At 38.0% G+C, this 24,290-nt stretch overlaps 1 protein-coding gene across 1 annotated transcript in view; it reads left to right on the top strand.

Annotated features, from left to right (window-relative positions):
- The window catches only part of LOC145981192 (nuclear pore complex protein Nup205-like), a 241,218-nt gene that overhangs the window by 84,331 nt on the left and 132,597 nt on the right, over nt 1-24,290 (top strand). The window contains exons 9-11 of the mRNA XM_083114313.1: nt 5,177-5,347; nt 15,330-15,523; nt 22,180-22,316. Coding sequence (XP_082970439.1) covers nt 5,177-5,347; nt 15,330-15,523; nt 22,180-22,316 — 502 coding nt within the window. The remainder of the gene's footprint in view (nt 1-5,176; nt 5,348-15,329; nt 15,524-22,179; nt 22,317-24,290) is intronic.

The raw sequence follows: 24,290 nt of genomic DNA, 5'->3' as shown, positions 1-24,290 counted from the left end.
CCATCTTTGGATTTTAAGTGTGTGCTTCTTGGTTTATACTGATGTGCTATAAGTTTCTGAGTTCGGTAGAATTTTCTGTATTCTTTTTTTGGTGTTTAGTTCGTGTAACATTTCTATTTGTGCTTTTACTGCTTGACGTTTCTTTTTTCTACATATTTTCTTAGCATGTTTCTTCAGATTTTTGTACTTTTCTCTATTTCATCTTGTAGCCCTATTAAGACATCTATTTCTAGCTTCCCTTTTTTGCTTTAACCACCTTTTTACATTCTTCATCATACCAATCATCATTTTTTTCATATGCTTTGGTTCCTAAAACTTGATTATCTGTACTAGCTATGATATTTTTTAAATTATCCCATTCCACTTCTACATCATCCTCCTCCCCTGTTTTGTCAAGTTTCGTTTGTATTTCTTTTGTATAGAAGTTTTCTTCAATTTTTCTGTGTTCCATTTCTTAGTTTTCTTGTATGTTCCTTTATTAACCATACTAATTCTTTGTCTTATTTTAGTTCTGACAAGGTAATGATCTGGATCACAGCTAGGTCCCCTATATGTTTTGACATCAATTATAAATGTAGCTCTCCTCTTATTGATTACATCGTTGTTCGCCGGGTGTTTTCCAAGTACCTTTGTGGATTTTTTTATGTTTAAATGTAGTACTACTTATATCAAGGTTTTGTAATTGTGCTAATTGTGTCAGCCTTTCCCCATTATCACTTGTTTCTTTGTGTAGGGAAAATTTCCCTGATACTCCGCTGTTGCTGGATTCATTACATATTCTTGCATTAAAGTCTCCCAATAGAATGTTTTGGTACTCTATCACACACATCTAACAGTTCAGTATAGAACTGCTCTATATCTTGTTTGTATCTTAATTTACATATTCTGTCTGCCTCCGCAATGGCAGCGTTGTCGCCTTGTAATCAATGGGTCCCAGGTTTGATACCCGGTGGAGGCACACAGTGGTTCGGATCCCACTTTAAAAACTGTAGGTCCAGTCCTGATTAACCTTGCTGTGCATAAAGTGGACTTAAAACAACAAATCAATCAATCAATCAATACATATTCGGTCATTTATTGTTTCAAATCCGAGTATACATTTCCTCACATTTCCAGTAACTAAAAAACCTGTACCATTTCTTCCTGTGGTTATTGGATTCCCGCTATACATAAAAGAGAATTCTTTCTTTTTAATCCATCCAACTCCATTCCACCTTATCTCTTGTAGTGCTGTTATTTGCATGTTATATTTTATTAATTCATCTGCAATTTCATTCATTTTGCCCGGTTGGAGTATGGTACAGACATTCCAAGTTGCCACATTAAAATTCATATTCCTTAGCATTTTACATTGTGTGGGTCGTCTCTGATAGATCCGTCTGGCTTTGTTTGTCTGGGAATTCATAGCGGAAGGTTGTTTTACAGGGTAAGAGTGCCGGCCTTATGCCAACCCCCAACCCCCAACCTGGAGGACCAGGGATTTGCGTTCGTGGTTCCTACTCCCAGGAAGACTGGCTTCACCACACCTAAGAAGCTCTTCCTACCCCTTGGTTTTCTGTCAGGGCTTTCCTTTCCTTAACCTTCAGAGATCCCTCCCTTACCTGCAAGGCAGCAGGTAACATAACTAACATAACTTACAGCACATGCATCATTTCACGAAGTAGCAGAAGTTAAGAAGATTCAGTTTTTGCATGTAGTAATTTTTGCCACATCATGTGGCTTCTTCATAAGTTAAGACAAGAATCAAGTGTGGCTGCCTAGCTGACAAGTAAAAAGCCACATGGTGCATGTAAAATACTATTTTTAAAATAAACCAGCTACATGTATCTCATTTTTGTAGGTATGAGGTAGACTGGCTCCTGCAATTTAGTAAAAAATTATAGTGAAAAATTATACTATTTTGTTATTTTTAGAAATTTGAAGGGATAAATTCATATACGAAGGGATGCTGAAAAGTTCGTAGCCCAGCGTAGAAGAAATGCACTTGGAATGATGAAACTTCATAGTTACTCAACATACTCCCCTCAAAGCTCAATGCACTTTCTGGCCCGATGTCCCAACTTTTGATAACCACTTAAAAAAAAATATATGGAATTTGCTCCTCGCACCAATGCTCTGTGGTAGTAATCACCTCCTGATCTGAGGCAAAATATCATTTTTTGGAGCTGAGGAAATTGAAAGTAGTCTGATGGAGCCAGATGGGGGAATAGGGTGTATGCTCAAGACACTGAAAGCCCAGGTCTCGGAATTTCTGCTGCGTTGCTGCTACTCGATGGGCAGGGGCATTATCATGGAGAAACAGGACACCCCTTTTTGCTGAGCTGACATGGCCACTTAATACACCTGAAAAAACAAGAAAGCCTGTCAATTATGCAATGCCTTTTGATATACACCCGCCGCAAAATGACTTCGGACCTCATGTGAAATCACTTTGTAGTCTTGTATCTAGTGTTGTTTTGTTTCGAACACGGAATTGTTTCTGCATGTACGTATCTGGCAACAGTGTATTACTGCTGATAAGCGAGTTAATTTCCTTTCATATTGTTAGTTGACACAGGAAGGGTGACTTTCTGCTGTAGTGTGTGTGATAAATTGCTGTGTTTTTGTGTGGTGCACTTTGTGTTGGATATTTTCCTACTGTATTTGTGTTGGATATTTGACTACTGTACAGGTGTATTTGTGATATGCCGGGAAAGTACTGTAGTAGTGTGGAAAAAGCCAGCATTATTGCATGGCGAAGTGAAAACGTCCCGGTAAAGACGATATGTAAACAAACATGTCGTGCAATATCAACCATAATGAAGGTATTGGCAGCCACCAGAGGACTGCCTCAGACTGTCATTCCAAAGAACAAATTCGGTGGTGGGAGACAAAGGAAAACAACCAAATCTACAGATTTCCTCCTAATGAGAGAAATAAAGAAAAACCCTCGAATGTCAGCGTCAGAACTTACCCAAAAATTATTTTAAAAAATTGTCAAAGAAATGCACCCGAGTCTGCTGGAAAACATCAGTGTTCGCACGACCCAGCACTGTTTACAGAAAGACTTGGATTTGCCATGTCGTACTGCTGCTAAGAAGCCACTACTCACCGCCCGCTTTTGCTAGGAAATATGCACACTGGACACCAGCTTGTGGAGGAAAGTCATGTTTTTCGATGAAAGCTCATCCCAACTGTTCCGAATGAGAACTGCTAAGGTTAGACTTCCATCATCTTCAGATTGATATGACTCAAAGTATACGGTACAGACCGTTAGGCACTCTTAGGCTGTAATGGTGTGGGAGTGTTTTTCAGGTGAAAAGGGTAGGGCAGGTTTACATTTCTTACCGCAAAACATGACGATGAATGCAGACCGATATATCGACGTTCTTAAGGACCATTTAGTGGATATGCTTCAGATCCACGAGTGTGATCTTTTCATGCATGATAACCCTCCTTGTCTCACGGTTAAGAAGTTAAGGAAATGGCTTGAGGAACAACAGATAAAGGTGTTAGAGTGGCCTGGGAATAGCCTCGATCTCAACCCAATTGAAAATTGTTGGCATCGTACGAAGCAATTCCTGGGAAAGATGATGATTCCGAACCTACAGACCCTCCAAACAGAACTGAAGAAAATGTGGTGCATTGACATGGACTTCCGAAGTCTTTACATGACTCCGTACTAATGTATGCATTTCTTGATGTATGTAATAGCTTAATAATAGCTTTTCACATGAATTTTTGCGGTGGGTGTATGGACATACAAGGATGTGTACTTTCAAGTAATAATGTGACCTTCCTCTAAATAGTTTGGGAACTTGGTCGGGCTACAAACTTTTCAGCATCCCCTTGTATGTACCATTGTTTTGTAAAATAAGTGTGTATAAATGCATTTTCTTTTCCTATGACAAAACTTGTTAGTCTCATGGTTATATACATAGTTAACATGTTAAGCACCATATGATACACACTGGTTCCTCCAGTTTGGCTTCATGTATCAAAATTGATACACAATAATAAATCATAGTTCAGTGCCATGAGGAAATCTCCTGGGCCAAGTTGACATTTATGACAGTCTAACTGTGCTGTGTAAGTAAAATTGGGCTTCTTTTATTTTCGCTTATTACTTTCTTAAAATGTGACTTAATCTTATGTGACTTAATCTTTTTGTCTTGTGTATCAATAATGATACACAAGGCCTGGAACATTTTTAATATGATACGCATGTGTATTAATAAAGATACATGTTCAATTTGCATTTAGTTACTCTTATTTTTGTCATTTCATAGGTAAATATGGTGGGAAAGGGAAAACTGACTCTTCTGAACAAAAATATGCCACTCAAGTGTCCACAATATGTGTGTAGGAAATCTGTTCTTGTGCAGATCACGTTTTAATTCTATGCACTAATTTCATGATAGGACTGTTTGGTATTTGTACTTAATAACCAACATGAAAATTTTCCTACTATCACATTTACGTTTCTATTAATGTTTTATTTTATCCACACCCAAATGGATAACCCTGTATATTAGTTAATTACTTATACATACATACGTAGAGACCCAGGTTAAAGTCCTGGTTAAGCCTGCATTGTTTGCTAAAAAATTCTACTAGCACATCTCCTGTGTGTGCCTCATTAAAAGAGAGAACAACTGAATAATTTGGTCATGCATTTCTTCATAGCTATGGTTCTTCAGGTTCTTATCTAGATCAATGCAAAACCAATGAGTGCATGCATCATTACTGATACACACGATCCAAACTGTGATGTATAAGTTGTATCAGAATTGATACATGCAGCCCAATTAAAAGGTATCAATGTGTATCAAATGTAATACACATGGCAATGAATTTGCATCATCATAAATATCACAGCCTGGCCCAGTATGGTAGGCTCATGATTTTCCCTTTGGTAATGTGTTAAGGAGGTGAGTGAACAATTGTAATTTTATATCAGATCAGTGAAATGTTGGCTACCTGCATTGCTAAATTTTATATAGGTAGAGGATGTATCAATGAAAACGTAACTTTCAGTTACCTTTTTTTTAAACACCCTGTACTTGATTGTTATCAGCAAAAAATTTGTCAGTCCATTCCTACATGTAATGCTATAAATATGTCAGTAGATTATTTCGTACTTGGTAAGTGTGTTTTTAATACTGTTTATCACAAGTGAGCTTGTTATAATTTACAGCAAGGCGTTGATCCACCAGCAAATTTATCTCACCACTTTCAACATTTGCTGCTTGCTATTCATCGGCTGTACAAGAAGGATCCTTTGAACTTGCAATTGTCACTTGATTACTGGTCACGAGGAGAAGGTTCACCATCGCCTTCATATCCATTCAGGTCACTACCTCGCCAGGTATGTTCAAAGAATTGTTATTTTCTGTATTTAAGGTGGATGTTGTAAATGTGTCTGGTACAAATATCTAACCATAGGCTCTGAAGACTAATTGGTCTTGTGCCAGTATTATAAAGTTCACCCAGGCCACTGTAGTGAGCATAATGTTAAGATGTAAGAAGATCTGTGTACATATTTGCAGTCTGCTCCAGCACCGTCTGAGATAGGTGCTTGTTGGTATTCCTTGAACTTACCCCTTATTAACAGGGTTTGAATGCAGATGTCATATTATTTGGTACAGTCAATAAATAACCAGAATGAATGTTGTACGGATGTACCTTTTAATACTGGTCGGCATACTCATACATTTATTTTGACTTGTTGAGGCAGGCATCCCACCGCTTCCCCAGATGTTTGATGCCCCTGTCCCAGAAGTCCTGTGGCTGCTGTGAACACCAATGGAACACCTCCTGCACTTGTGCATCCGAGGGAAAGGGGATTCCATGTAGGGCACCTTTCAGTGGGCTAAACACATGAAAGTCACACTGGGATAGGTCAGAGCTGTAGGGGGGATCTAAGCATTCAAACCCATTTGTGCGATCATGTCCATAGTGTGTCTAGCAACGTGGGGACGTGCATTGCCTTGCAGTAGGATGACACCTCGTGACAAGAAGCCTTGCTGCTTGCACCTGATTACAGGTCTCACCTCATTTTGTAAGATGTCGGAGTACAGAGGAACGTTCATTTCCTCACCCTGTCGGAAGAAGCGACCGAGAAGTGGACCATGATGATCAAATAAAAACATGAACACCACCTTGCGAATAAAGTTGACTTGTCTGCCTTTCTTGGGTCGAGGGGTGTTTCCACTCTTTGCTATTGCGTTTAATCTTTGGCATATACCGGCTGAGCAAGATTGCCACTGTATCACACTGTATCACAGATTGCCGAGCCTCCTTTGTGGCACCTGACACTGAACACCATGACTCACCTCACTGAATGACTGACTGCCACCTTGGAGGCAAATTATACATACACAACCTCCCATTCCCTGCCAGTGCTGCCACCTAGCGACGTGGTCTGGAACTCTTCTCACAGACATGTGCCATACCCCAGCCTGGCCTACATATCCCGTAAGTTTCATCACTCTGTCGCTTTATTCTCTGTCACTTTATTTCGCTTTTTCACTTCATTAATCCGGTTATTTATTGACCGTACCAAATAGATACCAATCATCATTGTTAAGAAGGAATCCTCAAAAGTCCACTTCGGTGGAGCATAGCATTATTCCAGAGGAAAGCTTACCATAATTAGGTAGCAAACAATTTCTTGAATGTTGCATAACTCCGGAAGATAAGTTTACAAAAATGTAAAGAAGTTTTGTACTTTCAAATGCTTCACTTCACAGCTAACTGTCCAATAAGTAATAAAGTCCAGTTTTGGCATGTACTTAATTATTTTCCTCTAGCTTTCAACACATCATGTGGCTTCGTGAGGAGATAAGACAAGAATAGTCAAAGTTTAAAACATGGCAAGGTAAATTAGGGAAAAGAAAGATTGAAATGGTAAGAGATGATGCCCTGTCACTCCTTCCTACTCCATCTCTGGACAGTTATTATGAAAGGAATAATATGGTTTTTTTTCTGAGTGAGTCTGTGTTTGCAGGATGATTGCAATGTTGAAACCAACTTTTGTATACATGCAGGGTTGACCAATTGTGCCTGTGGTTGCAAGTAGTGTTTTTGAATCTTCAGAGTGATTGTTAAAATAATTTTGATTGGGAAGTATAAGCCTTTTTGAATACGTTTTTTTATCATCCCTTGAATACACATTCTCAGTCACATGATCATTATCTCTCCCTCTAATTACTTTTGATCATGTACTACACTATGGTAACGTATATTTAATTATGTTTTTCACAACATTTATTTTGACTTAATGAGACAGACGTTATCAGCCAATGAAATCATTGTTTACAGATTGTAATTTTGTATTATCTCTAGAGCTGAGCCGATACAGATGCTGATGTACCGGTATCGGAAAGTATCAATTGGAATTCATGTACCAATACCAGCCGATACTTTTCCGGCATTTTGGTCTTTCACGGGGTCCACAAAAATGCCCGTGACATTTTCGCGGAGTCTAATTATCCTGGAAATTATATAAAATTCCATCTTCATTATTTATTTTGCAACAAATTTGCATGAAACACTGGATTTTGTGATTACATAATATCAATTTTATTATTCTGATGTAATATTTGAATATTCTAAAGCAAATTTATTGGTAAATTGATGCATATAATTGGAGAAAAATATTATACACTAATATTTTGGTCAATATCTTGCACAACTTTTATTTACTGGAATTTTCAAGTATCTGTATCAGTGGGAATCTGTAAGAGTATCGGTATCGGTTGAAAGTGGTATCGGCTCGTCCCCAATTATCTCATGGGAAGGCAGATGGATATAGGGCTGTGCGATTTTGATTTTTTGATATTGAAGTTCGATATCAATTGAATATTGATATTGAGTCAATATCTCGAGTATCAAAAGTATCAATATCGACAATGTCGATAATATCGATATCGACGATGCTGATAATATCGATATCGACGATGCCGAAAATATCAATATCGACGATGTCGAAAATATCGATACCCGTTTGATGCAAATAGTGGTTCGGATCCCACTTTAAACTAGGTCCAGTCCTGATTAGCCTTACTGTGCATAAAGTTGACTTAAAACACCAACTCAATCCGAAAATATCGATATTGATACCGACGATGCCGATAATATCGATATCGACAATGCTGATAATATCAATATCGACGATGTCAATAATATCGATATCAATGATGTCAATAATATCAATATCAATGATGCTGATAATATCAATAGCGACAATACTGATAATAACGACAATACTGATAATAACGATATCGACAATACCGACAGATCTAAATCTTTCAATTTGAAGTTTTAATTGAATTGTAGTGTTATCTAAGAGAATCAGAAAATAGTGTTCTTTGGGGTGAAAATAGGCATCCCATTACACAATTGAGTCTATAGTTCTTAACCACACTAATAGAGGAAGTGGAAATAAGTGAGCTTGAATGGTGGTGTTGTATTCCTTACGTACATGTTACGTCAAGCACAAGGTTGTTTATGATGTCTGTGTGGAGAGAACTTGAAGAAGCCCAACAGAATGCAAGTACAGACCAACATATATTTTAATGCAGACAAATTTAAGAACTGCGATACTGACATATCAATGTCGATAAAAATCATTTTCGACATACTGAATAACAACGTATCGGATATAGACATATGGAATATCGACATATCGGGTATTGACATATCAAATATCTACATATTGATATGAAATATCAATATCGAATATCGATGTATCAAATATCAACATATTGAATATTGATATTGACATCGATATTATCGATATTGATATAGTGACTCCAATAGTTTCACTATATCCATGCTTTGATATTTTATAAATAGAGCCCGGAAGTTCAGGCATTTATTTTCGTTAAAATAGGCAGGCAAAAAGGCATTTATATTTATTTATTTATTTATTTAATTGAAACACAACAGGCGCATGCCCAATTACAGTGTTCAATATGGGATGACACCATTACATAAACAAGAACATAACTAAGAAAATTAACAAGAAATATGAGTGACGCAATATACATTTTACATTTAAAAACAATTGTGAGAAGAAATTAATTATTAGATTATAGAAGCAAAGGGAACACAGAGACAATACAATAATAAATGAAGCTAAACTGTTGGATTTAACCTTACAAGCTGAATGAAAACCAAAATTCAATGAACAAAACAAAACAAAACATACAGAAATTCAGCGAATAGATCTTATGTTACAATTACATTTAAATAGGTCTACGCTTGGATTATTCTTAGAAACTGAATTAAATAACTTGCACATTCTCCTCATGGGTTCAGCTTCGGTCATTTTGGTTCTTCCAAGGGAGATTTGAAAGAGATCAGTTCTGTGCCTTAACATACAGTTTGGCACATAAAAATTTAAATTCGACAACAGATTAAAAGAATCTATTTTACCATTGATAAGCTTGGAGAGAAAAGTTATTTGACTTGTTTGCCTCCTTTCGTCGAGTGACGGAATATTAAAGATTTCGCGTAATATGTTGCTAGGAGTGAGTTTTGGATATGTACCATCAAGTTTAAATAGTAGATATCTGAGAAATTTACTTTGAAGCTTTTCTAATTTTTCGATATCTTTCTTGAATTGCGGGTTCCAAACAAGAGAAGCATATTCGAGTTTAGATCTGACGAGCGTATAATATAGCAAGAGAAATGTTTCCTTTTTTCTAAATTGATGACCCATTCTCATTATAAATCCCAAATTTCTGTGAGCTTCGCTTAAAATGCGGGCAATATGTGATTGGAATGTTAACTTTTGGTCAAAAGTGACCCCTAGGTCGGTAACTATATTCTCACTTTGTACTAACACATTAGAAATAGTGTATGAATGTTGAATAGGGTGTCTGTTGTGGGTGAATGATACAAGTTTACATTTCTTTAGGTTTAGGCTGACTTTATTAATTTCACACCACTGAAGCAAGTTATTCAGCTCTTCATGTAATATTGTACAGTCATCAGCGTTTTCGATATTTTTGTATATTTTAACATCATCAGCAAAGATTAATCTCTCAGATTTTGTGAGTAGTTCAGGCAAATCGTTTATAAAAATTAAATATAGCAAGGGACCAAGGTTCGACCCCTGTGGAACTCCCGAACTGGCCACGAATTCGGTTGATCTGCAGCCTTGATACACGACATATTGTCGGCGGTTCTGCAGATAGGAAGAAAGAAAAGTTATAAGTGGAGGAGAAAGGCTATTGTTGGCTAATTTCTGTATTAATATATTGTGGTGAACTGTATCAAATGCCTTTGAAAAGTCTGCATATAAAACGTCAACTTGCCCTTTATTAGGTATACTGGGTGCAATGTAGCTTGTCAGTTCGACAAGATTGGTTACGGTTGAGCGTTTTTGAACAAATCCGTGCTGTTTGGGGGAAAGAATGGGTTTAATATGAAAATATATATGTTTGTATATTATCTGCTCAAAGAGTTTTGCTGGTACTGACAATTTTGCAATAGGCCTGTAGTTACATATGTCAGCCTTATCAGCGGCTTTGGGAATCGGACAGATTTCTGTTGTTTTCCACATTGCTGGAAATCTCGAAGTTCTGACAGCCAAGTTGAAAAGGGTGTGAAGAGGGTACTTAAGAATTTCCCAACATCCTTTAATAACATAAGGGGGGATTGAATCAGGGCCGGCGGATTTTTTAGGTTTCAGTTTTTTAATGGCTTCCTCAATTTCATTTAGTGATATTTCAGAGATATTTAAGATACTAGGAAGTGAGTTCATGTTTACATTAGGATGCGGATCCTTGTGGAAAGATGGTTCTTTGGAATATACGGATTCAAAATACTTTGCAAAGAGATCTTGGATACTTTCATTATCGTCAATGGTTTTATCATTATACTTAGTTGGCTGCACGGGGGGATTTTTTATTTGATTTTTAATGAAGGACCAAAACTGGTTAGTATCGTGAGCAAGATTTATTTCTGAAGTTTCAATATAGTTTTGGTAAGCTTTACTGATCTCCCATTTTAATTTCGTTCTTAAAGTTTTATACTTAGTTTCGTGATGTGTTACATTTCCCATTCTTTGTCTCCATTTTTTGTGGTGACGTGACTTTGCTTTCAGATTTTTAATAATTTCCCGCGTGAACCAACATGGGTAAGATTTTTTTACAGAGGAGTGAGAGCGTGGAACACATTCATTAAAAATGCTTTCGATCATTTCATAAAATTTATCAACGGCAATATCTACGTCTTCGCATTCTTTTATTTGGTCCCAGTCAGCTAATTCGAGTTTCCGATACAAATTAATGAAATCTGCTTTCTTGAAATTATATCGTTGGATGTTTGGATTTAAAGCTCTTTGTTTAGGTATGGTTTGTGTTCAAGTTATTCCTAGAGCCGGATGGTGTTTATCTTCGCTTACCAGAGGCTCTTGGCGAAATATTTTAGTATTTTCAATATTCGTTAAAACTAGGTCGAGAGTTCTACTATTGGCGTTCTGGATGGAATTTTTACTTTTGAGGTCGTTGAAATCTAGGAAATATTTCAGTTCGCGACATTGTGCGCTTAACGTGAGCAACTTCGTGTTGGAATTTTTAATTTCAGGGATGTTGAAATCACCAGCAATGACCAACGGGCTACCCAGAGGATAATGTGCAGTTCTATGAAGTTCTCGTATACTGCCACGGGAGATGCCGGTTGAATGTACACTACACACATGTAACAATCGCGACCAGATTCTGTTTTAAATTTTATAATTAAACTGCCAATGCTTTGTTCGTGTAAAAGAGCATCGACCATTACAGGATTAATTTTTTTCTTTATGGCGATGAGGACACCGCCACCTAGAGTTTTGCCAGTTTCTAACGTGTTGCGATCTGACCTGAAGATGCTATATCTATCGTCGAGTAGTTCGGAATCAGAAACTGAAGAATTTAGCCACGTTTCCGTGCACAACACCACATCGTAATTGTTACTCAATACACTTAAAAAGAACTGTTTGGTTTTTGATCGAACTCCTCTCAGATTCTGATAAATTATGTTCATGCTAATTTTGTTTTTTTCATTGTCGCACAGAGTTTTGGATGGGTCAGTTCTAGCGAGATTCATTGACGTTTCTACAAAAGCAGGGACAAGAACAGGTGAAGTAAACTTCTTACCTGACAAGTTGCGCTGGGCGTAGCTACCTTGACATCCTCAAAGAGCTCGGAGACCGCTACCTCTTGCCCACTTGCTCCCCCTTCCATCCTGCATTCCTAGATTTCCTGGACGAACGAGGGGTGAGGGTTCTTGACCTCCGCTTTAACTTTGCTCCCGGCGGGGACCAACACTTTGGGCATCGGAAGGGTTGCCAGGGTCAGCTTGCAGATCGCGCAGGGAATATCTTATGTTGTCGACCACAAGATGGCGATAACTAATGTATGCACGGTGACCAGCGTTCCGGGCTCGGTGGATATGCTCGAGTAATCCTTGACGTTCTTTGCGAGTGGAATAACAGAAATCTTGCTCCAGGAATATCTTCGTTCCCTTCAGCTTGTTGCGGCATCCAATAACTTTTTCTTTTTCTTTGTATCGCAAAAAGCAACAGACGATGGGATGAGGACCTCGGTTACTGTTTGTGTTAATCCGATGCGCTCTCTGGATGGAATCCTCTTGCAGATCGATGTTTAATTTGTCCTTAATTATTGTTCGCACTTTTGTCTCCGTCTGGCTCCAGTCTTCTCCCGAGTCCCCTTCTTCAACACTGTATAACACCAAGTTATCGCGTCGGCTTCTGTCTTCTTGGTCGTCCAGTCTTTGTTCCAGCCAGTTATTTTGTTGAGACAGTTCCTCCACACGTTTCGTAAGGAAGCCAACATCTCTCTGCAGAACGTCATGAAAAACAGGCAAAATAAACCGAAAGAAGGCACATTTGGAAGTCGCTTACTTTTATCTATAATTTCTGGCAAAATGTTAAAATCTACATTGGGAAGAGCATTTAAATTTTCTCAGTCTTTATTGCACATAACTACAAGCTGTTTTTTTAAGTTCTCAACATTCATTGATAGTCGTCTGTCAGAGAGAATGTTTTTCATAATAGAAAATGATCTTTCTACTTCGACAGAAGTTACTGGAGCATACATAAAACAAGCTAATGTAGCTGGACTCATTTTGGTAACAGCATTTTCACCTTTTAGAATATCACAAATTGTATTCAATTGTTTCAAGTCCTCATTTGCACTCACTACCCATTTGCACTTTTCCGCAACAGCTGACCCCTTTTCTCCTGGCACTTCCATCATATGCTGCATAGATTCCTCGTAGATTTTCATGGATGCTATAATTGTAATTGTCTCTGGCAAATCACCATAATGTGCAAAAATAAACTTGAATAGCACAGGAGTTTTTCCACTTCAAGAATTGAAGCTGCTTCATTTTTTGCAAAGAGCATCTATCACCTCACTGATTTTTTCAAGGTTGTTAGCATAATATATATCTCCTGATATCCAGGTTCCCCATCTGATCAAGACTGGTTGCGGAGGTAAACTAAGCTCAGACACAACTTCCTTAAATTTTCGGGTTTGAGAGGGAGATTTCAGAAATATTTTCTTTGTGTTCGAAATCAACCTGTCCACTTCAGCAGTCAATCATGCACAAGGAAATGTTATCCGAAAGGCAATATCCTAACTGAGCATGAAATACATTTTTTTCTCACACTTTTCTCCTTCAGCAATGTTCAAACATGCATGAGTTCAATATTACTTAAATAAGGTGAAAATTATTCACATAATGAACGGAAGAAAAATAAATGCCAGCAACGTTTTTTGGGAGAAAAATAATTTATATACACATTTTTATAAAAAAATGGTCAAATTTCATTGAAAAAGGCAAAAAAAACATTATAATTAAAAATAGGCAGCGGGGTCCCAAATAGGCAAAATAGGCAAAATGAAAAGGCTTCTAAAACATTCGAAACAACATAAGAAATGTATATCTGGAAATTTTTTTATCAATATATGCAGTAGATAAAAAGAGGCATTTTGCCAAACTTCCGGGCTCTATTTATAAATATCGACTCTATATCAAAATATGGCACAGCTATAGAAGGATAATCTTTCTTATTCGCCACTGTCATTCAACTCAAACCCACCAAGTACTAGACTGTTCTCTGAAGTTACCACAGTCTTCATTGAAATGAATCTACGTAGTAAATAACAGGAGAGCTGTTCATCAGGGTACATTAGTTATCTCAGTTGCGATAGTAAATAAATACAGAGAAACTTATGTACTCACTTTTCTACAAATCTGATTTTTTTTTGTTGTGCTTGTTGGTATTGGTTTTAGTGTTGCTTGGAGTGCTTCTCTTCCAAAGAACAACAACTAAGGGAAGACAGAGCCAATATCGCATAACTAGCTCTGAAAAATGATTACGCTGAATCCCAACCCTCCTCTTGGTGCAATAAGGCAGAAATACATTTCACACAGGCTACCAATCACAACCAACTCTCAAGATAAAGAAAAAGTGGTGTGCCTTCCTCTACCATGCCACCACACACAACCAGTCGCTAGAGGCAAAATTTCTGTACAAAACAGAGTTAATTTCGGGTTCAAAAGCGGTAAACGAAATAACATTTCCCTGTTTTAGCGGTGAAAAGGCGGTATATAAAATTACATTTTGGTTTTAAAAATGTGAATATGATCTTAAATTTGATTTAAAAACTGCACTTACTACACAAAATAAACATATCCCTTCTAATAGCACATTTATGTCTTACCAGAATATTAAGTTTATTCCTGTATAAAGGGGTCCATTTTTGCTTCTCAAAAATTAATGTAAGCACTGTAAATGGCAATTATTTTTGTAGCAATTTGATTAATAAACCTTGCATTACATTAATTGTTTTATTTATATACACATTTCAAAACCGTCAGCTTTTTCTGCTGTTTCCTGTATTTGTGTGGGGGTTGTGAGAGGCTGAAGCAGAGAGACCATGTGCTTGTAGCCTTGAATTTTTGGAATGTTTGCCTTGAAAACTGGGAATTATGCTTGAATTTTAATATGGTCCTAGAGTGGCCACCCTGATTTTGTATTTTGCACTTCATTTTGCATCATTTCATGACAAGAGATGGTAAGAAAATGCACTTCATACCTTTCCATAACATGAAAATTTATCATTGTGTTTCACATTTTGTGTTTTTGTCAGAAATGAAATATCCTCTACTAATGTCTCATTAACACATTCTCTGCCATGTCGGTCAAAATGACTGAAACTGGCGCACACCAATCATACCATGTTGGTCATTGTGACTGAAATATGTGGCTTGCGCTTTGTTTTCCTAGCATGCAAGAATAAATAATAAGAACTTTTTGTTTTCAGGTGTACCTCAGTAAGTTCATTCGCTTGTCTGCTGACCTCCTGCCTGCTCCTCTTTTCGTGTCGTATCTCAAGATGCTGTGCAGCCTGGCATCCACTTCACAGTCTGCTCGATACGCATTCAACTTTCTGAAACAAGATGGTCCTGGAGGAATGTCAGCTGTCAGCTGGGACCATTTCTTTGATTCCCTCAACAGGTAACTTGTTTCTAAAGCCTAATATTCAGATGTTTGAATATTAGGAGATTCTTTTTTCTTCTGTCTGTTGCAGGGTACAACTTGAATTTGTCGCACATTCCTTGATAGACAGGAAGGGAAAATGGCACTTGTTGCATTCCTGTTAAAGATAGAATGGGTCGATTCTTCTTCCTCAAGACCAGACAATAAGGACACTGTTGCTAAACTGATTCTTGCTAAATGGTGCCTTCCTTAGAATTTGGACAAAACAGAAGTTTGCCCTCCCTCCTCTGAGTGGAAAATTGACAACAGGATTTGATCACCGTTTGCTTCTTTGGCCACAAAGATTTACGGAATCCTTCATAGTTGACGTGAACGAAAAAGAAAAGCGGGGAGGGTGGGGGGGGGTCTTGTTTGTGAAAACTTTTCCTTTCGTCTTGTCTCCAGCGTTGGAATGGGAAAAAATAAGAAGGGTTTGCTAACCTCTGCTATCCGTTAACAGAATAAGAACTGCACTACTTCTTTAATGGGAAATTGTTTAGATTCCTAAAGAATCCTAGTCTATATTTCACTGTAAATTATTTTTAATCTGAAGTTTTTTCACGAATGCTATGTCATTTGGTCATCAGAATGAAGCTGAAAATGCATAAGCTAAAGTGATTATTTTTTCTATGGGCAGATGAGCGATATTTTACTCACTGACGGAAAATTATTATTGTCAAATCAATTGTTTTGGGGAGAGGGGAGGCAAAGTTCAGACACATGTATTAGGCATGGGGCAGAGAACAGTTTCTTATATACAGATTAAGTGCTCATTTTACAACAAAGGCGTGTGTGACGTACTCACGTTATTACAATATAATATAAGTACTTTAAAAAAAAATACTTATATTGTACAAATTAAGTGATTCGCATGTTGTAGTGACGGAGTCAGGAAAAGTGAGTGGATAAACGAAGGGTGCAGTCAAATTTAGTGCACATCTAAATACCATTAAAATGCTTATTTGGGCCAAAAGAGCATATATTTATTTACCTTTTCTTATTTGCTGAGGAGCCGTGGTTGCCTAGTTAGTAGGGCATCTGACTGCCGCATGGGAAACCTACGTTTGATTCCCAGGGTTTGTGATCTAAGCTGCCTCATAAGGCCAACCTGGGGGGGGTTTAAAGGCTGCCCAAGCATCCTGCTGATCACATCACCTCCAAATTGACTGAGATTGAACAATGGGGGGGGGGGGTGATAAAGGTGGCCAGAGCATGGTACTGATCATAACATCTCCCACACACCCCTATATATGCATCCCGGCATGGTGCAAAGTGCACGGGGAACTTCTTAACTTTTTCTTGTTTCCAAGGGGAAGCGGATGGGTGGGTTGCCCATTCTGCCCCAATTTTCTTGCTCATGTGGAAGAGACAATCAATTATCATAAAGATGAAAAGCTATCGGCCCTTCTCCTTTCCTCTGCGGTTTACAATTAAGCAGTCGCTCCTGGATATGTACATTCTACGAACATAGAGTACTACAAGTAAAAAGAAAAAAGTGCCATCCATCTCCCCCCACCCCCCCACAAGCTCATTAATCCACCACTGGTGTGCATGATTCGGCCAGTTTTTCTCTTTTTTTAAAAATGCCTCTATCTGTGTTGGAAATGTTGCTCATATATCAGTAGCATTGAGGTGACAGCATGGGAGAGCTTAAAGCAGTGACCCTCCCTCCCTTCTTTCTTTCTGCAACTTGGCCATGAATGAGCACACTTCTGATAAGACTTTTCTTTAACAACTGCATTGGTGCCACTCCATCACTTGTTCGTCTTCACTTCCCCTCACTTCCGTTATCGCCGGTCGATGTGCTGTCTATGGGCAGCAAGCAGCTGCCAGTCTGAGCCAGTGTTTCGGCTCCAGAGCAATGACTCATCCATCGTAAAGGAAAGAAAAACGGCATTATTTTAAATCTCGCCTCAGAAGTTTGTTTTGCTTGTTTACGAAACACCAGCACCAGACACAAAGTGACGAGTTAAAAGACAAGCTAATTTTTTTCTTGTTTTGCCTTCTGATAAACATCTTGAACACAGATAACAGTGTAGGAAGGAAATGCACACGATGCTAATAATAATATACTCGATGCTTTTCTTGGGAACCATTCACAAACAGAAACACATTATTTACAGGAAAACTATTTGTGGGAGGGGTGTTTGCCCTCTGCAACACTGCACCCTCAAATTTTTTGAAAGTTTGCCTTGAAAACTAGGAATTATACTTGAATTTTATCATGATCCTAGAGTCGCCACCCTGATAAATCTTCTTTGCCACTGTCATTAAAAGCTGTATGATTCCAATCAAATCTCTTTGGAAAGAAGTAACCCTCAATTGGCAGATATCAGCAGTAACACAAATGACTTGCATAGAAAGGAAAAGCACAAGAAGAAATTTCTGAATCAATTTCCCACTTGAATGTAGATAAACAAAGCTAATTTCACAGCGACTTTCATCCCCTTTACCTGCCCGACCCTGTGGCCGAGTGGTTAGCACATCGCGCTGCGACGCCAAGGGTCCCGGGTTCGAATCCCGGTCGGGCTTGGTTGTTTGTGAATGTCCATTCATCAATTTCATCACTCATCCCCATCTTCGCACATTAGTCCAGAGGCTCAAAACGCAAAGTAAAATAAAACTAAATCAATCAATCAAACATTTCTAGGAAAATCTATTGAACTTCTTGTGCTGGCCTCCCAACATGTCACAAGGAAGGGTGAACAGAACCTTTGAAAAGGACAAATGTTTAGACGAGTTGTTGTTCTTGGGCATTCGTCTAGACACTCAAAATCATTGGTATCGGTGGAAAAAATTTAAGAGATACCGATACAAATATCGATGTATCGGTATCGGCTCAGCCTTTATAATTATTAAGCATGAAAATATAAAGCCTTTATAATTATTAAGCATGAAAATATAACCACATTCCCTATATGTATTGTAATAACATGTACCATTATTTTCCACTTTTAAAAGCAAATAAAACTGTCTGATACTAACTACCATTTTTCGAGCTCGCCATCCTTTACTTTACAGGAAATACAAGCATATGTGTCTGACTACTATGCAGGAGATCTGGATTTGATTCCCAGGGCCTTGTCCATGCATAAACCTGCTCTGCTGTGCTTTCTGCTTCCTGTTGTCAGGTGATGGTTGGGGGTTGGGCCGTGCTGCTTGGGCATGTTGGCGGAGGATGATAGATGCACACATAAGACGTACACACTTGGCATCTAGGTTACTTTTTCTTGCAAACTTGGTTTTTTCAGCAGAGCAAATTAAGTGTAAAGTGGGGGGGGGGGGAGTCACTCAGGAGGTTGAATTTGCACAGCCCAGCTCCCCAACCACCACCTGGCATCACCACCTGACAACAGGAAGCAGAAAGCACAGCAGATGACGCAAACCAGGATACACATGCCAGTGCCGCCGAACAGGAGAAATTACAACTACTGCTGCTTGGGAACAAAGAAAGCTGTTACGTGGTACCATCTCCACTCCAGATGCCGTACCCTTAGTGAATGAAGACAGAGGGTCTTCGAAATTAATAGGGTTTAACTATTAAATTGTGCAACGTGGAAATACAAAATTTCATAATTTCATGTAAATAATTTTAAACCTCATTTACCGCATCCATCATGAATTAATGATTGCAATTACAATATGTGGCTGTTCACCTTTATAAAGACCAGTACAAAATAATATTCAGAGATAATATAAATGAAGCTGGTCTCACACAAGCATACACATAATACTTCATGGAATGTTTACATAGATCAGGGATCATCAAACAGTCGATCATGAGCTACCGGTACCTTGCGAGGTCATTTTCAGTAGCTCCTTATAAGGTTAACTACAATTAGCGATTCTAGCTATCTACGTATATGGCATGTTGCGAAAGATTTTGGAACTACTCGGGCTGGGAAGGCTTGCCTGGCCATGTGGATGCAAATGGAAAAGTACGAAAGAGTAGGCCTACATTGATTACTGAGTAATTGTTTTTGTCTAGAGAGATCCAAAACTAACAACAACCCAAAGCCTTTTCCTTTACCTCTGCTTGCAGGACATTTAAAAAAATGCAAGACAGAAATGGGTCTCAAAATATGACATGCAGTGTTACACTTCGCAATAAACATTTTCTGATTTCAATCCACTGATTTCTTTTGATTGCATTAAAATCAAGGGGTCTCAGGTTTGATACCAGGTAGAGAGATACATACAAAAAATGTAACAAAGGGATATAACAAATTATATAAATTACATTTTAACATTTACCTTGTTTTTCAGAGAAGACTTTTATTTTTACTTCATTTAAGTGATAGTACACAACACACACTGGGCTCATCAACGGCACTTTCCTCACTTTTTTCCTGATTACATTTGTGTATAAAAAAGAAGCTGATTTTCGGAACCTTCTTCAGAAATGCTTCCTGCTTTTCATCTTTCTCCGCTTTTCTCTTTTTGTATTGTGACCCACTGAGTCTTACTCTTTCATCACTCATAATGAGCGTAATGACTAGAGGCACATATTTTTGGTAAATAAAAAAGCCAAATTTCGGTACAAAAAGAGTCTTATTTCGGGTTCAAAAGTGGTAAATAATATATCATATTGGTGTTATAGCAGTGAATAATCACATCAAAAGTGCTATATAAAATGACATTTTGGTTTTAAAATTGTGAATATAATTCAAAATTTGATTCAAAAACTGCACTTATTATACAAAGTAAACTTATCCCTTCTAATAGAACATGTATGTAGTTACCAGAGTATTTAGTTTATTTCTGTGTAAATGGGTCAATTTTTGCTTCTCAAATATTTTCAGCAGAATTAAGCAATATTCCGTGAATTGCATAACTCACAGGATACTCCAGACTTCAGAAAGTGTCGTGTTGGTATATAAACGGTAAATTTCGTGTTTAAGAGTCTATTTCGCATTTTGCAGTTCATTTCGCATCATTTCGTGACAAAACAGGGTAGGAAAATGCACCTCACACCTTTCAGAAACATGAAAAATTAACATTATAGCATGTTGTTTCATTTTTCGTGTTTTCGTCAAAAACTAAATTTGCATGTCTCTAGTAATAACATCTTACACTTACCCCAACAAACGCACGTCGGACACTGACACACGTGAGATACGACACACCACTTACTTCTTGAATGATATTCTGGAGCAACTAACCGTAGAATAGTACAATGCGGAACCCCTTTAATAATGCTTGCGCCAACAGTTTAATTCTCAACAATTCAACGTGAATTACATGCTTTTGATATGCAGCCAATGCCGGCAGTAACAAGGAACGGCGTTCCTGGAACACAGTCAAGCCGGTGTTGTCTTTCAAAAGCAAGCTGCAGGCTCCACATTCTTGACGCATCGACGGCCCTGCTCAACACAATACTGTACATTCGAAACAAGAATGTCGGTAATTAAAACAACAAATTAGTAAACTAGTTCCGAGGCCTGCTAACCTATCTCTCTTAAGAAATATTCTTCGTTAACTTATATTTACAATACAACTACACTAAGTCATTCCATTCGTGTGTCCGGAGAAAAAATGAGGCAATCCGAGAATTAGGTATTCCTTATAGATTTATAACAAACAATCGTGCCGTGCTGCCCCTACCAAAGTGCCCCTCTAGGTCCGGCCTTATGAGGCGTATTGGGAAATCCGGGCCTGTTTATGATATTATCTTTAGTAAATTATGTTTGAAGTCTAAACTAGTTGCTTATCTTTGTTGTTATAACAAAACTCTTACCCTCGGAAAATTTTGATGGGAGAAAATTTTTAATAGGACAAGATTGCCATAGGAATTTGTACCCTGAATGTGACCACCAACGCTATGGAATAATCCTTATAATTGAAGAACATGACTGAATATGAATTAACCGAAAAAAAAGGACATTTTCTCATCAAGATTGCAGTTCGAAAGAGTCAGAACGGGGAGTTAAAAATGGTGAACTGTCCCGACCAAATTGGAACATTTAGTAGCTTCACATAAATGGTTATAAAATTAAATTACTAGATATAGTAGATTGCAGACTCGGAGTCTGCCTCTCTCCAGAAACAGCACAATCATGTATGAAAGAAGAAAATCGAAATTTTTGCAAAATCTTAAAAATCGTCCATATTATTTTTATAGGTTTTTATAGGTTTGCATAAAAATATTTCATGGCTCAAGGGCAGGGAGCATGGTCCCCTTGTCCCCTCCCTTGGGTACGGGCATGGTAAGAAACAAGGTGATAATGATTAGGTAGTAACTTTTCTAATTTTACAGTGGTTGGTGATAAAACTATTTACTTTTCTTATTCTCCATAAGAAAAAGTCCTCTGTATGCTGTAGTGAAATTGAAATGAATAATTTGATTGTACATCTTAAAGCTTTCATAATCCAAGAAATAATCATAAGAAAATCAATCCACTCCTGGTAGCTCGTCATTTATTTTCAAAACTAAGAAGTAGCTCAATGGTTCTGGGAGTTTGGTGATCTCTGACATAGATTATAAATACAACAGAATGTTTAAGTATTGAACCCTATAAAAATAAATAGGAAAATTGGTTCACCTGGTCTCATTACCTGTTCATATTCAGTCAGTGTAAGACACATCCTAAACTGTTTTCGTAAAATAAAGTAATTTATTTGAATTCTTATTTCAGGTATTATTCAAATTTAAGACAGGAGCTTCCACCAACTTCAGACACTGTGTATAGGCAGAGGGCTTTCTTGAAAGGGATCACACCCATAGAAATACAGGGATTGCAAATGGTTCTTCAGTTAACACAAATTATTGCAGGTGAGTCAAGATGAATGATGACTTTTACTTTAACCCTAGAAAGCTAAGGCTTCGTCAGATTGACGACGCGTAAATACGAAAAGTTATCCCCAACCCTTTGTTACCACATGGTGCGCTTGGCACCCTCAGTACCTTCACATGGCATGTGGAGGGAGTGATACTGTCTGGGTTGAATTGGGGTAAATTCAAAAAAATATTTGATATACAGGGTTATAATTGAAATTTGTTTGTTACATCAGCAGGGTGGCGACAGACCTGGAAAACCGGGAAAAGTCAGGGAATTTGAGGTGTCAAAAATAGTCAGGGAAATGTCAGGGAATTTCGTCTTCATTGACTTTTTTTTTTAATTTAAAGATATCGTTATGGAACTCTGCACAAGAACAGAAAATTGTTATAACTCGGGGACTGTGGAAGCAAAATACTTCGGATAAGTTTTAATTTGCAGCTGAAACATCAGCGCATGCAACCGTGTACAATTCAGAACGCCGGCCGGAGGAACGGGGTTTGGGAGGCGCGACCCCAGAATTTCAATAGAAAAAAACAAAAATCTGAAGTTTGGGGAGAAGGCACGAAATATAGTATTCTTTTCAAATAATGGACATTTCTCAAGAGAATGAAACATGTTTCATGTTCTTGGGTGCCGTACAAATTGAATAATTAGCCAAAATGTGATTTTTTTACGAAAAATATGTAATTTGCATTTTTGGAGGAAAATTGTTATAACTCGCACTATGGGAGCAATCTACTTCGGATAAGTTTTGTTTTTCAGCTAAAACATCATAGCATGCAACCATGTACAATTCAGAACGCCTGACCGAGGATGAGGGTTTGGGGGAGCCCGCCCCCTGAATTTCAATGAAAAAACATAAAAATCTGTAGTTTGCCCCCTCTTCTCCCGCTATTTTGGGGATAAGGCGCAAACCTTAGTATTTGCTTCAAAGAATGGACGTTTCCAAAGAGAATGAAACATGTTTCATGTTCTTGGGTGCCATAAGCCAAAATGTGAAACACTGTTTTTATACTAAAAATAGGTAATTTGCATATTGCTCAGAAAATTGTTATAACTCTGGCACTATGCGAGCAATCTACTTCGGATAAGTTTTGTTTTGCAGCTAAACCATCAGAGCATGCAACCATGTACAATTTAGAATGCCGAACCGAGGAAAGGGGGTTTGGGGCTCAGCCCCCTTATTTCAATGAAGAAACCATAAGTATCTGGAGTTTGCCCCCTCTTCCCTGCTATTTGGGAAGAAGGAGCGAACTTTAGTGTTCTTTTCAAAGAATGGACATTTCTGAAGAGAACGTAACATGTTTCATGTTCTTGGGTGCCATATAAGTTGAATAATAAGCCAAAATGTGATTTTTTAATTTTTTTTTTACAAAAAAATAGGTAATTTGCATTTTTGGAGGAAAATTGTTATAACTCGGGCACTATAGGAGCAATCTACTTCGGATAAGTTTTGTTTTGCAGCTAAATCATCATAGCATGCAACCGTGTATAACTCAGAATGCCGAACCGAGGAAGGGTGGTTTGGGGGCGCGACCACCAAATTTTGATGAAAAAAGAAACAAAAATCTGGAGTTTGCCCCCTCTTCTGCCGCTATTTTGGGGAGAAGGCGCAAACCTTAGTATTCTCTTCAAAGAATTGACGTTTCCAAAGAGATTGAAACATGTTTCATGTTCCTGGGTGCCATACAAGTTGAATAATGAGCCAAAATGTGAAACTCTGTTCGGAAATGTGGCATGGATATGTTGCGGAGAGGGGTGAGGTTGGTCATCAATATGAATTTCCCAGGCTTGCTTCAGACCTGTGTCAGAGTTTCCACCCAAACATAAGAGTATGAAGGTCCAAAAAGCACATTCATTTCGTAATCAGCACCATGATACCATATGGTATCATCGGGCGAGTACGACCTTACACTGATGGTACCATATCATCGGTTGAGTAAATGTTAAGCCTCTAAATATTACGT

Source organism: Lepisma saccharinum, chromosome 29 (assembly GCF_977018435.1).
Source record: "Lepisma saccharinum chromosome 29, izLepSacc3.1, whole genome shotgun sequence".
Lineage (NCBI taxonomy): Eukaryota > Metazoa > Arthropoda > Insecta > Zygentoma > Lepismatidae > Lepisma > Lepisma saccharinum.
This window is presented reverse-complemented; position numbering and strand designations above follow the sequence as displayed.